The following is a 24,188-nucleotide window of genomic DNA, read 5'->3' as shown; positions in this document are numbered from 1 at the left end:
TGAGACGAGAGCTCCTGTCGTTGCCAGCAGGGTGCTCCTCCTGTTTTTGTGGCTCTTCAGTGTCGTTACGGACGCCGCCGCACTCTCAGTGGCAGATAGCTGTGTTGTTATTGTTTTACTGCCACTGCGCCTTGGGGGACCAGGTTTCTCAGTTTGCGTCACCACGGTGCGTGCCGGGGGTGGGGGGTGCGGATGTGGCGACGCTAGTGCGGTCTCAGCTGGGGATTTCTCCCGGCTTGGTCTCCCAAACCGTCTGGCGCTCATGTCAGGGCTGGTGCAGTCATCTCCGCTGTTGTCGAGGCTACCAACAGACACGTCGCTGCTGCTTCTGTTGATGATGTGATCACTGCTGCATATCTTCACGTTTCCCGTGGCACGGATGTGGTCATGTCCATCAAGGTGCGGTGCACCGACGACTGTCGGCGCTCCACATAGTGGCTGTGCGACGTGACCATCACCACTTTCCTGGCGGCGTGGTGTGACTTTTCTACCTTGGATCTCAGTGGGTGTGTCCGCCGCAAGCCTTGGCAACGCGGTCCTCGAGAAGGGCTTGGCACCTTCGTTGCTCTTCAGCACTACAGAGGGGGCTTGGCCGTTGGTGCCGGGGCTGGGAGACCGCGACAGGCACACTGGCGACGTGTATGTTATTTGTTGCCAATACGCGTTGGAGTCACGCCGCAGACCAGCGCTAGTGTGCGGCGGGTTGGCGTCACGCGCGCCGCTGTAGGCTTTCTTTATGGCTTGTAGGCGAGGCACCACCATTGTTGCCACCTCCTTGGGCCCGCCATTTGCGTAGTCCGCCATCCAAAGGATCTCCGATGGTGCCGACGTCAAGCTTAGAGAGCCAGCCCGTGAGTCGGAGAAGAGACTGCCAAAGGAGTGCGCCATGACCCCGCCGTCGCCAGTAATCATGTGCGTCGTCTCTCGCACGGAGACGGTTGAGGGGGACCTTCCTTCGCTCTCCACGTTATCATAATTCTCGTCGTCGTCGGCGTCGCTGCTGCTGCTGCTGCTCTTGTTGTTGTTGGTAGGGGGGTTATCGCCAGACCCATAAAACATACAGTCTTGTTCATCCTGCTGCGTGGAGGCGAAGAAGTCGCTGGAGGTATCGCTGCTTAGATTGTACACACCACCGACGCTACCCGTACGCCTGGGCTGTTGGTGGTGGTGGTGGTGGTGCCTCGAATCTCCAAAGCGCCACATATTTGTCGCTGGGACGCCGTTGTCACCATCGCCTCTCCCGCGCCCATGACAGCGCGCTATACGGCAGTGACGACCAGTGCCGCTGCCGCTGGTGCCGCTGGTGCCGCTGCCGCCGCCGTCACAGCTCTCCTCAAAGTTAATTCGACGGAGGGTTGGTCTAAAAAAACTGCCGGAGTAGTTGGACAAGGTGCTAGTGCTTTTACTTAGTGGAGGATCTGACGAGGGAGGCGGGCAGGCGCCACACGTTATGGGGCAGGGATCGGTGCTATCCTTGCTGGGGGCTTGATGCGAGTGTGCCGGCGAGGTCGGGACACCCATGAAAGACCCGTACTCACCACCAAGACCACCGAGACACTTCTCCTTTACCAAAGTCGGCGTGGTGTTGCTGTGCAGATTGCCGCCAGCGGTGTGCAGCCACTCCAATTGAGTTATCATGCGATCTTCTTCTGCAGGGCCGTCCAACGGGCTGGGCTCGGCCTTGATTAGAGGACGCAGCGACGCCCTTGCGGTTGATACTTCGATCCCCGCCAAAGGCGGCTTAACGTCGGTCGGGGTCCTCGTTGCCCCGACCGTTGCGGCAGACGTTCGTGTCGCCGCGGCTGAATCGCTCGTGCGATGCAGGGGCGTTGAGGTCGGTGCTCCCTCGGGGTTGCGCTTTTGCTTGCGCGCCTGCTTCCCACGCGTATTACACTTTCCCTCTTCATGGGAGCTCAGAACGCTGACCGCCGTGTCTGGGGAGTGATGCGTCGCGGAGCTGCTGATACTGCCACCGTTGGGGTCGCGCTGGGAGACGGACCGCACCAGTCGCTTGTGCCACCTCAACGGTCTTGCTGGCGACGACGCCAAGGGCGCGAGACTGTTTCCTTTTTCACCCGTGACAGAGGAGCTGCTGTCGCGACCGGTTCCAGGGCTGCAGGTAGGAGCCGACAAGCGATCGACACGGCTGTCTACGCCGGAGCCCACCGGTGGCACGTGCATCGGCGACGTGACGACCTTGTCACGAGAAGATTTTGCGGACCAGAGAGGAGTCGGTGCTTCATCCAGGCTGTTTCTCTCCCGCACTGCGGGACGCTCCAAGAGCGTATCGCGTGACAGGTGGTGGCCGAGGGGGCGACCGGACCGATACAGTTCGATGAGCCCCATTGGTGTTGTGCCACCGCGGTGGTACGCCCCTCGAGAGTGGCAGTAATCATTATCGTCGCGGCTATTCCTGCTACTTTCACTGTCGCTGCAACTGCTGCTGTCAAGGTCCGCATAGCTCCCAATACTGCTGCTGCTCCGACTAAAAAACTCGTTGGCCACCACGAAGTCGACGCCGCTGTGGAGGCTCTGGAGCTCGAATCGAGACGCGTCGTGGCTGCGTCTCTGCCTCTCTTGAGGGTTAACCGAGTACTGAGTGCGCTTCTGCAGATGTTGCTGATGCGGGGATGATGCCGCCGCTGGCGCTTCGGAGGGCAAGGTTGTGGTAGAGGTCATGTCACTCGTTGACGTCACCAGCGCTTCGTGCCGCTGGTGGAGGTTCGTGTCTTTTTTTGAAAGCACCGTGTATTGCGTGGAGTAGATCCACTCGGTTGAGGCTATCCGTGGCGAGGAGACGCCACTCGCGCTGTCTGTGACGGAAGGCATCGCGTCGTCCAGATGCGGGGCCGGTGAACAATGATTGCCTCCACAGTCTAGAGGAATGGTGTGCAGGGTTGAAGGGTCGTGCTCTAGGTGCTTGGTGCGCTCTGTGTTGCATGCCTCGGTGTCGCGGCCTCCTCCGTTGGACAGAGACGACAGTTCGTGACCCATGCAACACACCAGCTACCGCGAGTGATCGGGTGTACTTACTCAGCGTCGAGGTACCAAGGTCTCGCCCCAGGAAGAGCGCACGAGAGCGAGGGGGAATGGGGGAGGGAGGGGGAGGGGGAATGGTGGCGCTATACGTACAACTGTGCATGTGTGCTCTCTCTCTGCGGGTGCCTTGATAACATTTGAGGAGGGGAGGGGGGGGGAGCGGTCACAACTCTGAGCAGGCACACACACAAAAATAAAAATATATATATATATATATCCACACGGGAGGCTCAAACAGCAGCAGCAAAAACAAGAAACAAAAGCAGGAGGGGGAGGGAGGGAGGGAGGGAAGGGGAGGAGGGGGGTTGCAGACGAGGAGGGGGCGGCGGACCCCCTAGCGAGAGGAAGACGGGGAAAAGAAAAAAAAGCGATATCACCTCTCTTGTGTTTTATTCTTGATGTCCAGGGGGTCCTCTCGGCCCTCCCCCTCTCTCTCCTCCCTCACTAATCACTCACTCCCCCCCTTTCACTCATTCACTCAAACGTGAGCGGCTGCCGTATATGCCAACATAGGGCAGAGTCCTGAGATGATCCCCCCCCTTTTGACAAGCGCACACACACACACACACACAAGCGGGGCAGGAAACAACAACAACAAAGGTGACAATAAATGCACGGGCTCCACTCCCAGAGAGAGAGAGAGAGTGAGATGAGAGAATAAAAGCGGGGTGGTGGTGGTGGTGAGAAGGGATTCGGGTGGGGGTGGTGGTGGTGGTGAGGCACAGGTGCCACCAGACGATGACTCTCTCTGTGGGGAGAGGGAACTACTTGTCGGTGTGGCCCTTGCTAAAAAAAAAGGAGGGTGTGGAGGTTACACAACGAGAAGATTTTTGGAGAAAGAAAAAGAGGAAAAGGGAAGGAGGGCGGCGTGCGCGCACATATAACCACACAGGTACACACGTTCACACGAAAAAAAAAAAGAAGTTCGACTTGATACACACACAACACCAAGGTGTGGAGTGGATGTGTGTGGAGTGTATGTAATGTAGGAGGGAGAGGGCATGGGGAGAGAGAGAGAGAGGTGTATGTTTAGGGGAGTCGTTGGAGAAAACTTCGTTTTTTTTTTGTGTGTGTGTGTGTTCAGGTCGTGCACAGGGGCAGCGACGCGGGGGGAGGGGGTGAACACGATACACGACGTTCACACTTCCCGCAGGCGGACCGGCTTAGGGGGAGGGGAGGTGGGGTGGTGACTAAAGGAGATCACACCAGCAAGAGTGATAACGCTGATAGAGAGAAAAAAATAACGGAGGAGGGGTGTGTGGTGTGTGGGGTGGGGTGGGGGGGAGGGGTGTGTGCGTGGGTCGGTGGTGAGGGCGCTTGGTGCACCTACTTTTCTCTCTCTAGCCGTAGCTGCCCCCCTCCTCCTCCTCTCTCTCCCCCCAGGTTACTGCCGATACACGCATCAAATATATATATATATATATATGTATATATATGTATAAATATGTATATATCTAACACTCCAGACACGCACATTGTCTACTCCCCTTTCCCGTTACGCCCCATTAGCTTTGCAGCATATCGACTACCGTGATTCCCCCTCCACACTACGACAACGACCACCGGCTCTTCCTGCCACACTGCAACAGCGATCGCTGAGGCGACTAGGTCCGCGGGGAGGAGGAGGAGGGAGGGAGGGGGGGAGGGAGGGGGGCTCTCTCCAGCTCCTCCAAAAGCTCTACTCCTCGTGCTCAGCTGTCTTCCCCTCCACCCACAGACGCGCTGCTGGGCGCGAACTGCGGGTACTTGGCCGCCACGAGCGGTGCGATGCGTTTCTTCGTCTCCTCAGGAATGTGCTCTGGCTTTGTCATGATGGCGTACTGCAGGGCGTGGTGCGCCGGATCGTCGAAGAGATTCTCGGCAAGGGACTTGATGATTACCGGTGGGTAGCACTGCGCTTTCTCCGCATTCGCTGCCACAACCTGCAGCACCTGTGACACGTCCACATGTGGTGCGTCGCTCCACGCGTCCATGTCGGTCACCATGGCCACCGTTGCGTACGCTATCTCAGCCTCACGTGCCAGTCGTGCTTCCGTCGCCGACGTCATGCCGATCAGGTGTCCGCCGATACTCTTGTTCAGGATCGATTCGGCCTTGGTACTGAACTGTGGACCCTCCATTGTGACAAGGGTGCCGCTCTTGTGGATCGTGAAGCCGCCGTCCTTGCCATCCACCGCCCCCGGAAAGCAGAGCGACAGCGCCTGGTACACGATGGTGTTGAGTGCGTGCGATATGGGGTGAGCGAAGTCGACGTGCGCGACGACACCGTCCTCGAAGAACGTCGCCTTGCGTGCGTAGGTCTTGTCGATAATCTGGTTGCACAGCGCGAGGTCGCCGGGTTTGTATTTCTCATCCAGAGAGCCGACGGCGTTGATAGCGAGGATGTAGCGCACGCCCATGATCTTTAGTGCGCATATGTTGGCGCGGTAGTTGACCTCACTGGGGTTGTACGTGTGGTGCGGTCCATGGCGAGGAAGAAAGACACATGGCACACCCTTCACCTCCGCCACACACAGCTGGCCGCTCGGGTTGCCGTATGGGGTGGGCACATCGTAGTACCGAGCATTCTTCAGGCAGTCCAGCTTATAGACACCAGAGCCGCCAATGACAGCGATGGCCACAGATTCGGTGTGCGGGTTCCTGTACATGCTTGTAAGCTGAGCGAGGAGGGAGGGAGAGGTGGGAGGGAGGGAGGAAGAGGTGGGGCGAGACGGAGATGCGTGAGTGGCTGTGCGTTGATGCACGGATAGATGAGCACTGAAACTCTTGTGCGTGATTTTCGTTTTTTTTTTTTGGTGGGCGAGAGAGACACAGGGAGGGAGGGAGGGGGGGGGGGGAGAGGTGTAATGAGGTTGAACACATCCGATCTGTGTGCAGATGAGCACGAGGGAGGAAGGAAAGAGATGGGCGGGTGAGGGTGGGCTCAAGTCGTACGCCGTTTGGCCAACTCGTTGTCCCCCCTTATAATATATATATATATATAAACATATACATATGTGTTCCACAGACTGTCATCGTGTAGTGGATCCGAGGGGCATTGATGCCGGGCTCAACGCATGGTACGGAACCATTAGGAGTCCCACATGGCGTCCATTACTCCCACCCAAAATGTCAGCCGGTGCCAACACCATCACCAACACCAGAGACGTCCCGCACCCCCCGCCCCGCTCCTCCTCCTCCTCCTTTCCAACGGGAATCAGACACACACACACACACAGTTACAGTGTACGCGTACGTGTGTGGCTATGTGTGTGAATATTAGACGCGTGTCGGCTTGATAATAAGTCTCTGCGCTCACTTTTTATGCGTGTTGTTGTGTCTGTAGTCGTAATCGTGGTGCTGGGAAGGGGATGGGGGGTGGGAGGCAAAGCGCACAGGAAAAGCCCTTCCCCCCCCTTTCCCCTCCACCCCCATCATCATCATCATCATCTTTTTTTTTGTTCCCCATTCACGTCGCGACGTGCTTCATTTTAAGTGACGCTCGAGAAATTTGTTTGTTTATTCTTCCGCGGTTATTCGATTGATTCATTCATCTGGGCCACATCGCCCCGACCATCTCTGCCCCCCCGCCCCCCCCCCTCTCCACCTCCCCCACCTCCATCAAAGACTACGGTCTGATCTGCATGCAACGATGGCACGTGCTTCTCACGCGGCTGCGAGGAACCTACACTCCACTGTTGTGTGAAATAAGGAGGGGGAGGAGGAGGAGGAGGAGGGGGGGGGGAGTGAAGTACGTCACGTTCTCTCGTTATCCGGGTGCACTCGCCGCGCTGGCGACCGACGCGCACACACACACACACACACACACACACACACACACACACGCACACAGCGAGAGACTGCTTTACTTGTTTTGCGCCTTGTAGTCGATAAACCCACAGAGGTTCTCCAGCACCTCTGACCACTGCTCCGCCTCCGGCGTCTCTGTGGAGACGCGGTACAGCCGCTTCGAGTCTTTATCTAGTTGGCGACGCCGCTTCACGTAGCCGGTGAGCTGCACCTTGAAGGCGCAGAGCCTGTCTTGCACACCGAGCGGCCAGTACACGGCGGCATCGTGGCGTTCATCGAGGAAGAAATCCATCAAAGTGTTCGCCGCCTCGCAGCGGACCGTGGCGGTGGCGTCCGCGAGCGCGAGCTGCTGCATCCAAGCTCTTCTCTGCACAGGATCGGTAGGCATGTTGGCTGGCACCAGTTGCGTGTACACATCGAGAAGTTTCTTCCCGTAGGACGTTGCTGCTGGGCCACCGTTGGCAACCACTGCCAAGGCAAAGCGCGTGGCCGTTGCCACCGCCTCGGCACTCTGCATTGATGCACACATCAGGCCAACGGTGCCAACACAAGCCTGCTTCAGCAAAGTGCTAGCCGACGCTTCCCATGAGACGCGGATGAGGAGGTCGACATCCGCTGATGTTGCCTGGACGTGGTTACAGGCTGTCATAGAAACGCTGCCACCGTTCGCCTTGCTCTGCTTTCGCTGCATCGTCCAGAGCATCTGACCAAGCGACTCGAGCTGCATCCAGAGAAGCTGGTGCGTGCTGGCGGAGTGCTGCGCAATGTTTGTGCGTGCTCTGCTACCCTCTATTTCGGATGCCTCTGCAGCTGCGGCGTCCCGGTGGAGCTCATAGCGGCTCGACAACGCCTGCAACAGTGCCCTCCACGTGGGCGCGGGATCGCCGAGGCTGGCGACAGGGAGCATCAAGAGTAGCGTGCTTGCCACCTCCCACACATTAACTTCGGTTGAGAGCAACACAATCTGTACTTCTGTCACCGACGCATTCATGCTCGCTCCAGCACGCAGAGCGCGCTGCTGTACTTGCAACGCCATGACATCACGTGTTGTCGTCGTGCTGGCAGGATCCGTTATGGCAGCTGCGTTGCCACTTGTCGTGTCGCTGATCGGCGACACCCAGAGAACATCCTTCAGCATAAGACCGAAGGCGTAGAAGAGATTCCCCGACTGCAGCAGCGCGGCCAGCGGGTTGGCTGCGAATGCAGCTTCATCGTCCTCGTAGCGGTCCGTGTCGTTTTTCTCTCCCACCGCATTTATCATCACGTGGAGCAGGCGAACCGCCGATTGGGTGCAGCGCAGCCGGTGCGTGGCCAGCGTCGTCGCCGCTTCTCGAACTTCTTCGGTGGCGCACTCACAGGTTCCCATCAAGAGTGGCAGTGCACCACACCATACGCGCATCGGCAGCGATGCCTTCTGCAGTGTGTCATTCAAGAGCGGAAGCACGCGCTGGAGGTTGGCTGCCATCGGTGCAACGTGAAGCAGCATGCCCTGGATCGCGAGGGTTGCGCGGAGGAGGTCGTATAGAACGCATTCTCGTTCTATCGCTACAGCCGTGTGCCGTGCACCGACGAAGCTCGGGAGGGCATCATCAGAGAAGCGTTCCTGCAGCTGCACCTCGATTGCCGGCTTCTCCGCGAGCCAGGCACGCAGGTCAACAGCGTCGACCGCTGTATTGAGGAACGCCGTCTGCTCTGCTGTCATGGCGGCGCTGCTGTGTGAAGCAGATGGGAGCGATAATGAGGAAGCGGAGACTCCTGCACCATTGCTTCCACTTGATCCGGTCAACACATGCGCTAGCGACGCGCTCTCGGGGCTGAGCAGGAGCAGTAAGTCAGCTGTGCTCACTCCAAGCGAGGCAAGCTGGCAGGCCTCGCGGCGCTTGTAGGCGCGCATGGCGAGCACCGCTTCGCTAGCAGCGGGCGTCTGTGCTTCATCCGCGTAGTACTGAGCGGAGGGGTGCAGAATTGTCTCCCACGTTGTCGTGGTTGACACACGCAACACGTCCAGTAAAAGCAGGAGTGCCGCAGTGCCTGAAAAGGCCTCAGCGCATGCCTCACTCGCTTCCGCACACACGCTTGCGAGCGTCAGTACCTCCTCCAGGTGACGCAGAAAAGTGAAGTACAGGTTCCGCGTGCTCCCAGCTCGACGGCGACAACGCGCGCTCGCTGCTGCCTCTTCGCCTGCCACCTCATTGCCACCAGCACTGTCTTCACCTTCATGGTAGGCGTCCATCCAGTCTTCGGGCTTCATGCACCGGCGAGCCTGCTGCACACGCCGCCAGTCCGCCTGCACGAGACATGCCAGTCCTTCCGCGAAGCTCTTGCCCGACACCGGATCTACCCCGGCACCCGTAAGCGCATCGATAACACGGTCCTGCTCAGCGTTTGCAACAAGGCTGCGCAGCGCCTCTGCTGCCGCGATCTGCATGTACAGGATGCCCTTGTGCGGTTGTGGCTCCTCTTCTTCGAGGGTTACTGCCGGCGACGAGATCGACGGTGTGGCCACCGACGCAGCAACGTCGTGCGTGCTACGCTGCGGCGCCTCAAAGGGTGGCGAGAAGATGAGCAGCTCAACGAGGCGCTGCGGCACGTTTTCACTCAGAAAGGCGTTGTTGTACCGCAGTTGCATGGCAAAGTGTGCGATATCGTTGCACGCGTCCTCCAGCACCGTGTACTCGGTCGATTCCCGAAGCTGCCGCACACAGGGTGGTACGGATGCGTGGCGTTGCTGCGCCGCTGTCAGAACAACATTATCCACTACGTCCTCCGAGACCTGTGCATCATCGTCGTGCTGTTTTGGATCATTCCTGCGAGACGCTTTGTTGCGCCGTCGAGGGTTTGCCTTGCCCATTTTTTGTTCTTCTTGTTTATCTTTTTTTTTTTTTCGATTTTTTTACGCGAAAAACCCACTCTTATCTCCCCCAAAGAGAAAAGCACACAAGCACACACGCGCTCGCACCACTCCGGTTCGGGTTGTGTGTGTGTGTGTGCGTGTGTGTGTGTGTGTGTGTGTGTGTCTGCCAGGACAACTGCGCGTATTATTGTACTTCTTGTTCTCGCCGTTTTACTGCATCGGTATGAGGGCGAACGTGTGTGATTTGTGTGTGTGTGTGTGTGGAGAGGGGGTGGTGGTGGATGGGTGGGTGCGAGCAGGTGAGTGGAGAGAGAGAGATTAAAGGAGGGCCAGGGAAAGGCCCAACGCAGTGTGTGTGAGCTTATCTGCACAGCCGTTTTGCTGTTGATACGCAACCCCGCATACACACACTCGCAATAATCTGGGATCAATGCGGCGCCTACGCTTTGCTTTCTCGCCTTCGTGAGGGATGAGGGGAGGGGAGGGGAGGGGGGGAGAGAGGAGGGGGAGTCGGGCTATGGGGAATGGGATAACCGTGACCACTGACAAGTCCCCCCCCCTCCCCCTCCCCCCCTTTGCTGTTTCTCCTGGTGCCACATTCTCAGTCAACAAAGACGCGCACACTCGGTCACACCCACACACACACAGCGACTGGGAAACAGTGAGTGGTGTAGGACGAGGTGTTTGTGCGTGGCACACGGCAACACAGACGGCAAGTCGAGAACGCTAAGAAAAAAACACTACGGCAGCGGTGGCGGCGGCGGTGGCGGCGGGGGGAGGGGAGGGGAAGAGGGGGAGAGAAGAGGGGAGGAAGGAAGCGCGGTTTGTGCCTGCGTACGGAGTCAACGCACTCAGGACAGACGTGCATCCACAGACACACACACACACACACACACAGAATCAAATCTATTCAAAAGAGTGGCGGTGGTGGATGAGGTGCGACGACCGCATCGACGACGGTCAGCTCATGTTGGCTGTCCCCCCCCCCCCTCTCCCTCCCCCCTCTCCCCCACCTGTGTAAGTCAATCCATATATACTTGTCTTCTCACTCAATGGCTTATTACAGTGGATAGAGCGCCCTTCATGGCATCGTGCGCGAAGGGGATATACGAAAGTATGTACCACCCGAGTGCCAAGAGTTGAATGATGCTCATGAGAATTGTCAGGAAGCCACTGTGTAACACCACAGCGCAGAGGATGGTGAGCACCATCGTAAGGATGTACACGATCGACGCGATCCAACGACCCTCACTAAACATGCTTTTTAGTTGTCGGAGGGGGCCAGCGAGAAAGAACGTCCCACCGAGGCACATGAGGCTGCCAAGTGTGAAGAGAACACCGAAAAGGGCGTAGTCCGCGAGGAAGACAGTGATCCAGCTCAGAAGAAAAAAAAGAGCACCGAGTCCGGCACAACCGATACATCCCTGGACGCGCTGCTTGAAGGTGAGCGATGGGCAGAGACTCTCCTCGCTGTTCGTCCCGACCGCCTCGTCCAGCGTGCCGCCGCCGGTCGTGACGTTGATGATGGAGGTGACCTTATCCATATTTCTCTACCTGTGATGCTGGCGGACGTCAAATGCGTATCTCCAAGGAAGAGGGGGGGGGAGAGTCAGGAGAGGATGGGTGGAAGGCAGCATAGTTAGACAAGCGCTTGCACACACACACACACACACACACAGATGGAGACAGTGCGTACGGTGCACAGCAGCGATGCAGCGTTGCTTTCGTTACTGCCCTGTGGGAGGAGAGGTGGTTGTGGCTGTTGTGAAGAGCGCGCGTTATGGTGAACCTGTGTCCACCATTACAACCCCCCCTCCCTCTCCATTCGCACACAGTATCGTATGCTGTGGTGACTGTCCGCATCGAGGACCCGAGAACAGACGGCTTCGACACACGCCCCCCCCCCTTCGATAACCAGCGGCTGCTGCCGCCACTGCTGCTGCTCTTCGTCTTTCCCAACTCCCCCTTCATAGAAAAACAAAACAAGCAGGAAAAAAAAGAGGGGGATGTGGTGTGTGTAAGATACACCTGTAGGCGTGTGGCTCAGCGGATGCGATTTGTGTTTTCGATGATCGTGAGTACGTTGCCGCCTCATTACTTACAATGGAGATGGGCTCTGATTGTTTTTTTTTTTCATTTTTACTTTTTATTCGGGGACGTGTGTGTTATCTCGTTTGGCGCGTGATCGGCAGGAAGAGGGAACTCCCGCACAGCGAAGACTGATCAATGTAGTCGTCGTCTCCCTCTCTCTCTCTATGCATGTGTGCATGTATGCGTGCGTGGGGGGGGGGGAGGGGGGAGGGCTTGGTGCACTTGTGGGCACCACATGAGATCGCATTGCCCTGAATCTCTCGTCTCCACCCACGAACCCCCCCCCCTTCTCCTCCTCCCCAACACACACCTATAACGCACACAGACACACATGGAGAGGGCCTGCTACGACCCCCGCACAGTGTACTTCATGAAGTAGTCCGAGTAGTCCACGTGGGCGAATGACTCATCGCGGTGGTCGTAGAGGTAACGGCGGGTCTCGAAAAAAAGACTCGGCTCCAGCGGCACCTCCAAGATGACCACCTCGCCCCTCTTGAGGTCCATCTGGCGTTTCTTCTTACCACTGGCCGTGTTGGAGGCGTAGTACTGCTCAAGGATTCTGTCGCAGCGCTCCCTATACGCACGGCATGGTGTCCGGTGCACAGTCGCCCAGTGCGTCTTCTGGCACTCGACAGTGCAGTAATATACGGCTTTGCAGCTGCTGCAGCGGAGCAGGGGTGTGGCCGCTGAGGCGGCGGCGACCGCCGTCGGTGCCCGCTTCTGGCATTGAGCACAGACGTCGCTGCAGCTGCGGGTGACGTTGGGCACAAGGTGCAACATTGAGGTCGAGGCGTCCACGAACATGAGATCGCGCGCCTGCTCGACGTTTGCATCTGACCACTCGAAAACCACATTCGCGTGTTCGGTGTGGGCGCCGTCACTGTTGTTGCTGGTGCGGCGACACCGGGGAAGCGCACGGCGAATGTCAAGGAGTGCGATCACAACATCCTCGTCCTCGCCCTCAGCCCTGACTCCACTGCCGTCGGCGCCACCGCCACCGTTGCGGTTGGCCTCTTGCGTCGCCTTCAGCTTCTCTTTCAGGGCTGAGCGCGAAGGGGAGGGGGAAGAGGAGGAGGAGGCCGCCACAGCCGCAGAAGCACCGCTAGCGCCCTGCTGCTGTTGCACTTGTGTTGCTTCCCCAGCAGCCCCGTCTGCCTCACCGTTGGCCTCCTCGTCCACGGCACCGCCGCCTGCTTTGATGATGCTGTTGATGGCCGGCAGAAACCACGGCAGCTGCGCGAGGTATTCGAGATTTTCTTTTGCGTACTTGTTCAGCTTCGCTTCCAACTGCCCCAACGCCGACGTTGGCGCCCCGCTATGCGCGCTTTCCATACGGCACAGCTCCCCCAATAGCGAGACCGTCTCCCACCTGCATTCGTGGCAAATCGCGTTGTTACGTTGCGCCAGCATGAAGGCGATGCTCTTGAGGAGTTTCTCACGCCGTCCCTTGTTGAGCGCTGCCACTGCTGCTGCTGCTGCTGAAGACGTCGACGCTGCTGCTGCTGCTGCTGCTGAAGACGTCGACGCTGCTGCTGCTGCTGCTGCTGAAGACGTCGACGCTGCTGCTGCTGCTGCTGCTGCTGCGGGATCTTCAAAAAGGAAGAGTTTTACGGACGGGTGAAAGGCCACCGTGCTGAGAGCGATGAGGTGATACGCCTTGGAGTTGTACGACACATCCACTGCAGTGAGCTCGGCGAAAATCTGGTCCAGCGTGACCGGGTCCGGTCGCGGCGGCGGCGGCGGCGGCGCTGCGGAGTGCGGCGGCATCTCAGGGGGGATTGTGTGCGGCCGGCTGTGAGGCGGGGGAGGAGGGGGAGAGAGGGAGGGGATGGTATGCCGAGGAGGAAAAGAGCGGGGTGTACGCGTATGGGCTCAAGCTGCCATCTATGCGTGGGGATGCGTAAAACGTGGAGGTTGGTGTGAGGTAATGGATGGGGAGGGAGGGGGAGGCGTTGATGTTTGGGGAGACCTTTGTTCTCCCGGGAGTTTGCCCGCTTTCACTTGAGCGCGCACACGCACATATATATATATATATACGCAACCGTCACTTTGAGTTTGGCTTTCTCGGCGAGTGTGTGTTTCTATCGGACCACTTCTTTGTTTTTTTTTGGGTGGTGGTGGTGGTGGGGGGAAGAGGGGACAGAGAGTAAGACACAACACTCCTTCCTCATTTTCTTACACTTCATAATATAAACGATAACAGCGGCGAGGGAAACGGAGGAGGGGGGAGAGGAGGGCAGGGGCGGGGAGAGAGTGTGTCGGGGGGCGTGCCACACGGAGTTACACCTGCCATGCAAGACACACACACACACAAACATACACCATTCACACATTCGCGGGCTGATGCGGCAAATCCTTTCTGCGTCAACTGCCATCACCACATCACGGCATCCCCTCCCTCTCCTCTCCTCTTTTCATTTTGTGCGCGCGCGCTCGCGCTGTATTCTCTCTCTCTCGCCCATTTGTAGAAGCTGCCTTCAGGCCGCTACGTAGTCACGGAGCTGCTGCAGCCACCGCTCGTACTCCGCCTGTTCAATCCATAAGGAGTACTGCCCTATAAACTCGCCCAGTTGGTCATCCACACCGCGCTCAGCCAACCAGCTTTGAATGCCATCGAGGACTTCTTCTTCGGCCTCGTCTAGGTTTGGCCCTGTGTATCCGGCAAATGGGTTCGTGTACTGCGGCTGTGGCTCACCGGACGAGGCTGGTGATGTGGAGAAGGAAGGAGGGCCGTGGTAGACGACGCCGTCGACAATCAGCTCCCCATCAACGACGTCGCAACGTGCTTCGATACTGTCGTGATAGAAGGTGTGCTCCTCAAATGAGTCATCGTTGAAGGAATCTTGGCTCTTGATGTAACCGTCCTTCTCGCTGCTGCTGCTGCTGTTGCTCGCCATCTCACCACCACCACCACCACCACCGTCGTCGTTCTCATGACGAACGCGTTGCACAAAAAACGAGAAAGGGAAGTGTTCGCCGCGCACGTCACACTCGGGGTCCAGCGAGGCATCACGGGCGGTGAGCTGGATGCGCAGGAAATGCCGTTCCATGGCGCGTGGTGCCGTTTCCACCTCCTGGCGCTCCTTGGTCGCGCTCTCACCGGCATCACTGCGTCGCCCCTCGGCGTCCCCACTCCGTGAGCTTGACGCCGACGCCGACGACGGCGGCGGTGGCATCCACAGTCGACGTCCGTAGATGAAGCTGGTGCCTTCCGTGTGGTGCATCGTCCACCCCAACGGCACCGGCGGCGGCCCATCCTCCTTGTCCAGCCGCACCTTCTCGTCAAAGATTTCCTTGTCGATACACTTGAGGAACGACTCCTCGGGCAGTTCTACAGCGCTTGGCGGCAGGGCGCTGCGAAGCGTCGGTGGGTGGTGGTGATCGGCGGCGGCAGCGTCAGCATGGTCACCACCCATTAGATGTGTATTTCCCTTTGCAGCATCACCGCGATCGTCGCCCAGCGGCGGGGTTGTGGTGGCGTAGGTCCGCGCCATGTGCGCCAATCCATGGCCACTGCTAAACGCCAGGACGCTTCGACGCAAGGCTTGGAGGAGGCAGGCCGAAGAGGCAGCAGGGCGTGCCATACTACTGCTGTGAGCGTGGGTAGAGACGAGTGCCGCTGTTGCAGCAACGGCGGCAGAGAGTGAGGGTGTGCGCCGCAACATTATTAACAGGAGGTGTGTAACCGTTATTTACGGCGCAACACACACACACACACACACACACACAGACACAGACACAGACGAGTGCACTCCAAAAAAAATTCGGAGAAAACGCGTTCACGTTTTACTTTATTATTTTGCAAAGACGTTCTTGAAGGCTTTTCTCCTTTTCACTGTCGCTGCTGTGTCTCTTCCCCCCCTTCGCGCTCCAGGCTCAGCAAGGCCGTGTACGACGGAGAGGTGGACGAGGAGGTGTGTGCGTGTGTGTGTGTGTGTGTGTGTGACGGCACAGAGGAGATGAAGAATAAAAAAAAGATATGCGTAATCGATCAACAACGACGGAAACCGCAGAGTGTGTGTCCACAGGAGCCACGCCGTCTAGCGTGGTGGCGTATGTGTACACTCCAGCACGAGTACGTCTCAGTGAGGTCCGTGCAGAAGACAGAGGGAGAGGGGGGAGGGGGAGAGGGGGAGAGAGGGGGGACAAGTGGAGGCGGCGTGTATTGTTCGGTGTTTGCTAGCGGTCCCGACGTTATACGGTGCTGCATGTTCTTTGCCCGACCGCGCATGTGCCTCTTTTTTTTCCTTTTTTGTCGGTGTATAGTTAAGAGTTCGTATGCTGTCACCACAGATTCTAGCATGACCGCTGGTGCCCGCTGAGAGATCGGCTAGACACATCCACACATGCCGTGCCTTTGTTTTTCACTGCTTTGCTCCGTTCACCACCACCACCACCACCACCACACGGTGGGGAGTGATGATAGAGTCGCACGCACACATTACAGGGAATGGGGTGCGTGCGTGGCTGTGCCTGTGTGTGTGTGTGTGCGTGCGTGTGTGTGTTTTATGTCGCCTTTTGAATTTTTTTTCCGTTCGCGTTCCTTCCTAATAAAATTTATCAAGCAAAAAAGAGGAGAGAAAGAAGGGGGAAAAAACCCACACACACAGTGAGGAGTACGGCGTGTGTGTGTGTGTGTGTGCATGTGTGTGTGTGTCCGTGAGTTGAGATGCCACTCTTCCTCATTTGCCCTTTAGGCACCCGTCAACACCGCGACCCACCGAATGCCGTGATCCAGTTCCTAAAATACACACACACACACACAGCCTCTTACCCCTATGTTTGGACTTCGCCGCCGCCGCCGCCTCTTCCTCCTCTTGCCTTTCCGTCAGCGTCAACACGGCGCGCGCACGAACACTTTTTTTTTTCTTGCTCTGAAGCTCCCCAAAGTGTGTCCACTGTCCAGCTTCACTCCCGTTCCAGGGGGGATTGGGGGGATTGGTGTATGTGTGTGTGTGGAGCAATACATATCCACTACCTACTAGCGGGGAAAGAAAAAGCACTTCTGCAGAATCAAAATACGGCCACAGAAGAAGTCGAGTGCATAGGAGTAGACAATGAAACAACCGAGTGCACGGGAGTTCGATTGGGTCTTGAGGGGGCCGATGGGGGGGGGAGGGGGGGGAGGAGAGGAGGGGTTGTGTGAGTGTCTGAGAGGAGAGGCTGCGTGGATCATCACACACACACACACACACACACACTCTCTCTCTTTCTTTGCCCCCCTCCCCCCCTTTTTTTTTTAGCGTGGGATGGATGGTGGTCATGACATGAGCTTTTTATCATCATCACGACGACGACCGCCAGCATCCTCACATGATGGCTTCGTGCAACTCTGCCACCTACTCGGTTGCCCTTTTCTACTCTCCACAGCGCGCGCAGACACACAGACACCACACGCTCCAATGCTGTTCGTATGACACGTCCATTGATCTTTTCTCCAATGACTCCTCTTCCTTTTCACACTCGACCACGCCTCCCCTGAGTGTACACACACACACACATATATATATATATATATGTTTCGATTTTATTCCATGGAGAAGACGGCGCCACGGTTCTTCCACTCCCAGCCGTTGCGGTGCATGCGTAGCGCGTAGGTGCTGACGGTGTAGACCCAACCAAGAACACCGAAGAACGACACGCGGGCCCAAAATTTCCAATGCAGCGGGCCGAAGAAGTCCTTCAGTGCAAAGTGACCCATGCCAAACCAAATGCCCGCAAACGGGCGGTCAACGTGGCGGGTTGGCGACGTGAGCGGGTAGGGTGCCCAGGGGTCCATGTACTGCTTGCTGTTCCAGGCCTTCCACCCTACTGGGCGGGCACGAAAGTTGGGCTCGTGGTGCGGGTGCACGCGCAGCGTACTGAAGCGTAGGTAAGGGCTGGCACGTTCGATGCTTGGGATCGTCGTCACGGCACTCGCGGCCGAGCCGTGAGCCTCAGCCGCGGAGCGGCGAAGGGCGCTGGAAAGCATTGATATCTGAGTTTTTTTTTTTTGGTGGCGGAACGCGTGTGCGTGTGTTACCGAGAGTGATGGAAGAACACACAACAACGAAGGGGGAGGAGGACGAGGGGGTGATGCACAAATCTACTCGAGCAAAAAAAAAGGCTTTTCTACACTGACAAACACAGAACAGATGATGAAGTGGTGGTGATGCCTACAAGGGGGGGGGGAGGGGAGGAGAAAAGAGAGGAGAGAGAGACGTTTGTTTAGACGATGGCGGTGTTGTGAGAAAGCACACGGCTGATAGTTGGCTGCCCAAGTACGGGGGTTACTGGGGTGTAGCTGTCAGCGGAGTAAAAAAAAACGCAAGGAAAGATTTGTAGCGATATATATATATATATATTTATATATTGTTGCGGGGAAGGGGTTGAACGGGGAGGAGGAGGAGGGGGGGGGTAGTAGTAGACAGTTCGCTGTTGTTGCCACCATCGTGGTGATGTCGCGCCACGATGGGCGGGGATGGCACCAAGACATCACACATAAACAGAAGACACGCAACACCCAGCACCTACACATGAGACCGCGACTGAGCTGTCCTCGGGGCAATGGGGGGAGAGGGAGGGAGAGAGAGGAGAGGCGGCCCTTGGCGTGTCTGCGCGCGCGCTCGTGGATGGGATGGGTTGCGTTTTCTTTCTCTCCACACCACCGTCTTCTCGAACAACGCACGCCCTGTTTTCTTTTTTTTTTATCCCATGAGGAGGAGGGGGGGGGACAAGGGGGTGGACAGTGAAGGAGAGCGATGTCGCCACCGGCGCTCCTCCACCGCACACGCACTGTAGGACTGAGAGTGCACGAATAGTGAGTGTTGTCTTTACTGGACCCACCGGGACTCTGGCGTTGGAGTGAGGGGGTACGCCAGATTGAACGCTTCATTCAAAACAAAACACACACACATACACACAACGATAGGTCTCGCCTGGACCACCCCCCCCCCCACCACCACCACCCGTTTCTCTCTCTCTGTTAATGAGAGAGCCTCAATATGGCGTGGAAACGAGGGGTGGTGTGGTGGTGGTGGTGGTTGTGTGTGTGTGTGTGGGGGGTACGACGAGGTCACACAACTCTCCTCCCCCCCCCCCCCTTCCCCGGGGGCGGGGATATATATCTATAAAGTGAAGACACATACAAACCCAACAAACGAATCAACGCTACTAACCCAGCACCCAGTCCTTGACTAGGAATATCTCTAATAAAAAAGACACACACACACACACACACACACGCAGGGCGAGTGACCAAACGGGGGGAAGCGAGCGCAAGGCATATTGAGGTGGCGAGGGGTGTGAGCTGTAAACGGTGTCGGAGGGGGTGGTGGTGTGTGTGTGTGTGTGTGCGTGTGTGTGGCGGCGAAGGAAAAAAAGGGGACTTCCCTTCCCTCTCCCCCTCCTCACCCGCCACGCAATGCACCATGCACCAAAGGAAGAAACACCACAACAAATGGGCACCGAGACGTATCCAGTCGGATACACTTCATGTATCGCATTGTAATCAAGGCACCCACCACCGCAGATTGGGAGGGGGGGGCAAAGGGGAGGGGAGGGGGGCGGGGAGGGCGAGTCGACATCACATCATGTCCGGACAGGAACAACACACGAATAAAAAAAAATGCCCCCTCCCCCCTCTTTTTCTCCTCTTCCCCCCTCCCCCCTCCCCCCAAACTCCAATGAGGACACCGTTGTACCCCCCCTTCTTCCCTCCATTCCACCGAGATGATGAGTACCACAACGGCAGGTTTGTGTAAGAGGCTCGGAAGGGCGGTGTGCGTGTATCATCGCCAGGTAAAGGGAGGGCGTCAATGGGGGTGGTGACGGTGGGTAAGCGGGGCCACCTCAAAGTTGCCCCCCTCTCCCCTTACCCCAATCCCATTTGTCTACTTTCAACGATTTCCAGGACCATCAACAGGAGAGTGTGTGATGGAGCAGCTATGCACACACACACACACACACACACACACACACACACACGTGCATCCAGGCGCGCACCTTTGTGGCTACGGAGGTTGATACCGTGCGATGTTCGCTTCACTACGCGAGCTTTCAATGAGAAGTCGCAGCTGCGAGGCAGTGACACGCACCGTCGAGATTTCTGTTGCCTCCCCGTTCGCGCAGTGGATACTCTGGCGGCCCGTGCTCACACGGTCGCTCGTGGATGAGGCAGCAGAGGAGATCACAGAGAGTGACGTGGATGGGCCTGGCATTGCCGTCTTGTAGGATTTGTCCGCTGCTCTTGCCTCGGCCCGCACAGCGGCGGCCTGCTCAGCAGCTAGCTCCTTCGCCTTCTTGAGAGCCGCTAGTGGCGCTGCCGCCTCTGAGACTGTCGGCGATGGAGATGGCAACGACACCGGTGCATCCGCAGCGTTGGGGTTCTCAGCAAGGCGCGCTCTTTCCTCTTTCCAGTTTACACCACCGCGGTCGTGCGACCCTTCGAGCCAATGAGGGCCGTGACAGCGCATGATATCGGTGTAGCTCGCAACGCTGAGCTGCCTCCGCGGACTTGGGGCAGGCGAGAGGTGTCTGTCACCGTTGAGGTTGCAGCGACGTCGGCCGGCACCTTGGGTGCCATGGGCACCGTCAGAGGGCCGGCGACTGTGCATCGAAGCTGCAGCGTTTGCCGGTGGCTCCTTATACACAATAGGAATCGACATTGACATGGCCGCCGCCACTTCGACCTCCAGCGCGGCCTTGGAGACGCTACGGTTCGCAGGTGTGTTCGTCTCGGTAGGATCACGTGGCCGCAGCTTACCACCGCTGTGTATGCCATCGCGTGCGGTCGGCGATGTTCTCACTGGTTGTTTCTGCGACGCTCCTGCGCCCGTCGCCGTCGTCCTCGTCGGAAGGGATGAGGAAAGAACAGAGGCGCGGATCGACGAGTTGAAGGAGCGCGTCTGTTGGTCGTTTTCCTTACCCAGCGTAGTAGCGTTGGCCGGCGGCGGTGGCGGTGGCGGCGTTGGTGATGGGCTTCGAGAGCCAGGATACACGACAACGGCGCCGCCATTGTCAGGGCATCCAGCCACCACCGTGTCCTGCTCTCCATACAGACACGGCAGTGGATGGCGTAGCAGTGCCGGTTCGTTTGCCACAGTGCGGTCATTTTTATTCTCTCCCCTGCGAATTAGTTCGACCGGCTGCGGCGGCGGCATCCCTTCTGCCTGCTTCTGGTGCTGCGGATCCGCTTTCGGACGGGTCTCCGACAGCGGTGTCAGGGCATGAGCGGTGGGGCTGCGGCTGTGGGAGCGACGTACTAACACGATAAGCTCCTCGTCGGCCTGCGAGACACATTGCACTCCTACTCCTGGTTCCTCTGGCGTCGGCGGCGGCCGCGGCGCGTCCGAGGTTTTCTCTGCATGTTTCTCTTCCTGGTTGGAGGTTTTTGGGGCGGTGCGCTTGCACATCCACACGCTGACATCCTTCAACGAAGTTATGACTCCTGTCGGAGATGCCATGCCAGCGTCCGCCTTGTCCACCCGCGGCGCAGCATCCTTGGCGATGCCGCGCTTCTGCTGCTCACTGGCCACCGTCGCCAGCAGAGTTCCAAATAGGGCCAACTCGCGTTGGTTGAGTCGCTCGAAGTCCTGCAGAAACGCTTTGGTTTCCTCCATCGACACCATCGACGACGGTGTGGCCGAGACCACGTTAAGGCCGCCGGCGTTGCGGGGCTGACGACCAACAAGACGACGCGACCCTGTGGCTGCCCCTGTGGCTGTGGATACCACAGGACGGACGCGGGTGCCAGCAGCACCCGCGGTGCCATTGATGGTGGGTCGGGTGACACCAGCATTGCCGCGCCAAGCAGTGCTAGGCACACTCACGTTAGAGGCTCTGCTGGTCGTTGGGGCCGTTGCAGTGTGCAGTGAGGCCCACTCGCCTTTTCCTGCAGAGCGGCTGCGAGCGGTAGCGCTTGTGCGGTCGCAGCTCTGGCTGCGGCGCGGCACTGACCGCATACTCGCAGATCTAGTCAGCTTCAGCACTGGCGCAGAGCCGCTGGCGGGACAGGTGGCGGTGGTGGTGGCGTGTGACCGCCGTTGGCGCACGCTAGTCACCGAGGCGGAGCGCAGAAAGGGGGACGGTTCCACTGCAGGCGCAGTCGATCCGCTCGCAGCGCGGAGGCCTCGGCTGGTGACGTGGCTCGGCACAGCGGCGCTGGCGCGGCTGTTCACCCAGCGCGGATGATGCACGGGGGCGGAATTGCTTCGCAGAAAATGCTGGTGGGGCGCAGCACTACCGCTAGTGGCAGGGACAACGGCAGGAATGCCCTTGCCGGGGCGCAGCAGTTCACTACGCCCCATCAAAGTCATGCCGCCAGCCGTTCCCTGGGCTGTGTAGATGGGAAGCGGTTCGGATGGTGTGCTTGAGCGCCGCCGCCGTGACGAGCGCTGTACGGTCGCTTGGCCCACAGGGGCTTCGGCGAAGCCCCCGTGGGCAATGATAGATGGGCGACGCTTAGACAGCGACGAGGACGCATACGACACTGCGTTGCGAGCGCTGTCACCCCTGGTGACGTGGTCGGTGGAGGGAGTGCGTGCCAATCGCGACCGACGTGGGAGCTGAAGGCGGTCCTGCGCAGCCGCCACACCAGGTGCACGCTGATGTGCGGCTGTGATGATCGTTGCGGTGGTTTTCTGCTTTGATCCCGCCCCGCCCGCCCCGTTGCCTGCGGGACCGACCGGTGGCTGCAGCTGCGGCCTCCGAGGCATGACCAGCTGCCCTGCCGAGAAAGGCGAAGGGACACCGACGGCGATGTTGCGCAGCGTCGGTGCTGGCTGGAAGAGCGTGCTGATGAGGGTGATGCCGGCACCACGTACGCCACTGCTCCCGGACCGGCTGCGGCGTGGCTTCGGAGGAGGCGCAGCGTGTCGCGGCTGCGACTGGGCGACCGGTACACCGCTGCTCGTGGGGGCAGTGGCCCCAGTGCTGTGGCGACGGGCTGGCAGAGACCGAGGCGCTGCTGCGCGAGGGGAGGCGGCGGCAGACGACGGCGACGATAAGTTGTTTATGCCCGCCACTTGTCCATGCATCATGGTGACGGCGGCTGTAGTTGACTGGGGCACGGGTACCGAGCGCAGTGAAGCGCTACCGTCACCTTCTGTCGTCGCCTTGCTGCTCAGAGTGCGGTGAGTGAGCACGAGCGAGAAGGGAGAGGCATCGCCGTCACTGCTCTTCACTTCGCAGGCGTCCGGGGCTATGTGTGCCGCTTCGAGGGTCGCGAAACCTGCAGCTCCGCTTTCGCAAGAAAGCGGCCGCGCGCGCGCCTCTGCTGCTGCAGAGTGGTTTGGTCCAGCAGTCACCTGCGTGGCCGCATCGGCCGGTGCGGCTTCCGGTGAAGAGAGCGTCGCCGATGGGCCGATGCGAATGAGTGGTGAGCGGGGTTCCTCAGCGATCGGACTGTCCTTCTGCTTGGCACAGGCGCCAGCTACTACGACGTCGACGACGCCATCTCCAGAGGCCACAGCAGAAGGACAGCGATCAACAGTTGTGCTGTCCACCTCGGTGACGGTTACGCGCTTCTGCCAAAAGTGTTGTTGGTGCGGCGGTTGCTGTGAAGAAGGGCGGTGGCGCGAGGGGGATGGACCAACGGGTGACGACGACGCCCGCATACGGCTTCGGGAGTTGCTGCATGTCTTCGCACTGTTGTAGCTCAAGCGGCGGCACGTGGACATGGGCGGGGACGGCGACGTTATCACGGTACGCGTCTGCTGCTGGTGAGCGCCCCACGTAGGCGCAGTCAGTTCCTGTCCTGCTCGCGAGTCGCCCATTGGGAGCAGCGCTGCCCCAATGGTGATGGTGGGGGGTGCAGCTGCATCAGCAGCAGTAGGCCACATGGCCGGCACAGCTCTTTATGTATTAGGTTGTTGAAGCGCTAGATGAAAGCGTGGAGGAGGATGAGGAGGGGGAGGAGGAGTACGGGGGGTGGGGGCAGGGCGAACGAGCCGAGCGCGGTGTTTATCCATGTATCGCATTCGTTCGTTCCGAGGAGGCGAGGCGATCTCTGTTGCATATGTCGGATGGGGAAGCAGTTGACTGGTGTGTCAGGATGGAGGGGATATGACGGGCATCGCCCAGTTCTACAGCTGTGGACACGAAGGCCGGTGCGGAGTGTGCCTACGTGAAGGCGAGGTCTCCTCCAAACAACAACAACCACACATTTTCTTTTTTTTCATCAGAAACAAAGAGACCGTCCCTCTCCTTCTCCCTCCCTCCCTCCCCTTTATATAAACAGTTCAAGTAAACATGTCACCCCCTCTCCCTCCCTCCCTCCCTCCCCCCGCCCCCCTCCGCAAAAAAAAAAAACAAACAAAAAAGGGGGCATTACATGAAGCGAAGACCGGGAGGGGGGGGGAGGAGGAGGAGGAGAAAACAAAACAACATCAAAAAAACTTTAACTGACGCAGAATAAACGCAGGCGATCGTTTGGAAA

General features: G+C 58.5%; 7 protein-coding genes across 7 annotated transcripts; all 7 read right to left on the bottom strand.

The window, feature by feature from the left end:
- Positions 1-4,730: 4,730 nt before the first annotated feature.
- Positions 4,731-5,687, bottom strand: JKF63_07411 (uncharacterized protein; the record flags this gene model as incomplete). The annotated part of the gene is made up of 1 exon (XM_067903350.1): positions 4,731-5,687. The coding sequence occupies one exon, from the start codon at positions 5,685-5,687 to the stop codon at positions 4,731-4,733; it is 957 nt and encodes a 318-aa protein (XP_067759660.1).
- A 1,196-nt stretch (positions 5,688-6,883) lies between these two features.
- JKF63_07410 (uncharacterized protein) lies at positions 6,884-9,679 on the bottom strand (the record flags this gene model as incomplete). Its single annotated transcript, XM_067903349.1, has 1 exon — positions 6,884-9,679. One exon carries the CDS (start codon positions 9,677-9,679, stop codon positions 6,884-6,886), a length of 2,796 nt encoding a protein of 931 aa, XP_067759659.1.
- A 1,052-nt stretch (positions 9,680-10,731) lies between these two features.
- On the bottom strand, positions 10,732-11,226 carry JKF63_07409 (uncharacterized protein; the record flags this gene model as incomplete). The annotated part of the gene is made up of 1 exon (XM_067903348.1): positions 10,732-11,226. One exon carries the CDS (start codon positions 11,224-11,226, stop codon positions 10,732-10,734), a length of 495 nt encoding a protein of 164 aa, XP_067759658.1.
- An 892-nt stretch (positions 11,227-12,118) lies between these two features.
- On the bottom strand, positions 12,119-13,540 carry JKF63_07408 (uncharacterized protein; the record flags this gene model as incomplete). Its single annotated transcript, XM_067903347.1, has 1 exon — positions 12,119-13,540. One exon carries the CDS (start codon positions 13,538-13,540, stop codon positions 12,119-12,121), a length of 1,422 nt encoding a protein of 473 aa, XP_067759657.1.
- Positions 13,541-14,250: 710 nt separating this feature from the next.
- On the bottom strand, positions 14,251-15,357 carry JKF63_07407 (uncharacterized protein; the record flags this gene model as incomplete). Its single annotated transcript, XM_067903346.1, has 1 exon — positions 14,251-15,357. The coding sequence occupies one exon, from the start codon at positions 15,355-15,357 to the stop codon at positions 14,251-14,253; it is 1,107 nt and encodes a 368-aa protein (XP_067759656.1).
- Positions 15,358-17,300: 1,943 nt separating this feature from the next.
- On the bottom strand, positions 17,301-17,744 carry JKF63_07406 (uncharacterized protein; the record flags this gene model as incomplete). The annotated part of the gene is made up of 1 exon (XM_067903345.1): positions 17,301-17,744. One exon carries the CDS (start codon positions 17,742-17,744, stop codon positions 17,301-17,303), a length of 444 nt encoding a protein of 147 aa, XP_067759655.1.
- A 2,020-nt stretch (positions 17,745-19,764) lies between these two features.
- Positions 19,765-23,592, bottom strand: JKF63_07405 (uncharacterized protein; the record flags this gene model as incomplete). The annotated part of the gene is made up of 1 exon (XM_067903344.1): positions 19,765-23,592. The coding sequence occupies one exon, from the start codon at positions 23,590-23,592 to the stop codon at positions 19,765-19,767; it is 3,828 nt and encodes a 1,275-aa protein (XP_067759654.1).
- Positions 23,593-24,188: the final 596 nt, after the last annotated feature.

The sequence above is a fragment of the Porcisia hertigi genome, chromosome 5 (assembly GCF_017918235.1).
Source record: "Porcisia hertigi strain C119 chromosome 5, whole genome shotgun sequence".
Taxonomy (NCBI): Eukaryota; Euglenozoa; class Kinetoplastea; order Trypanosomatida; family Trypanosomatidae; genus Porcisia; species Porcisia hertigi.
The sequence above is the reverse complement of the archived record's forward strand: the minus strand, read 5'-3'. Positions and strand labels throughout refer to the sequence as shown.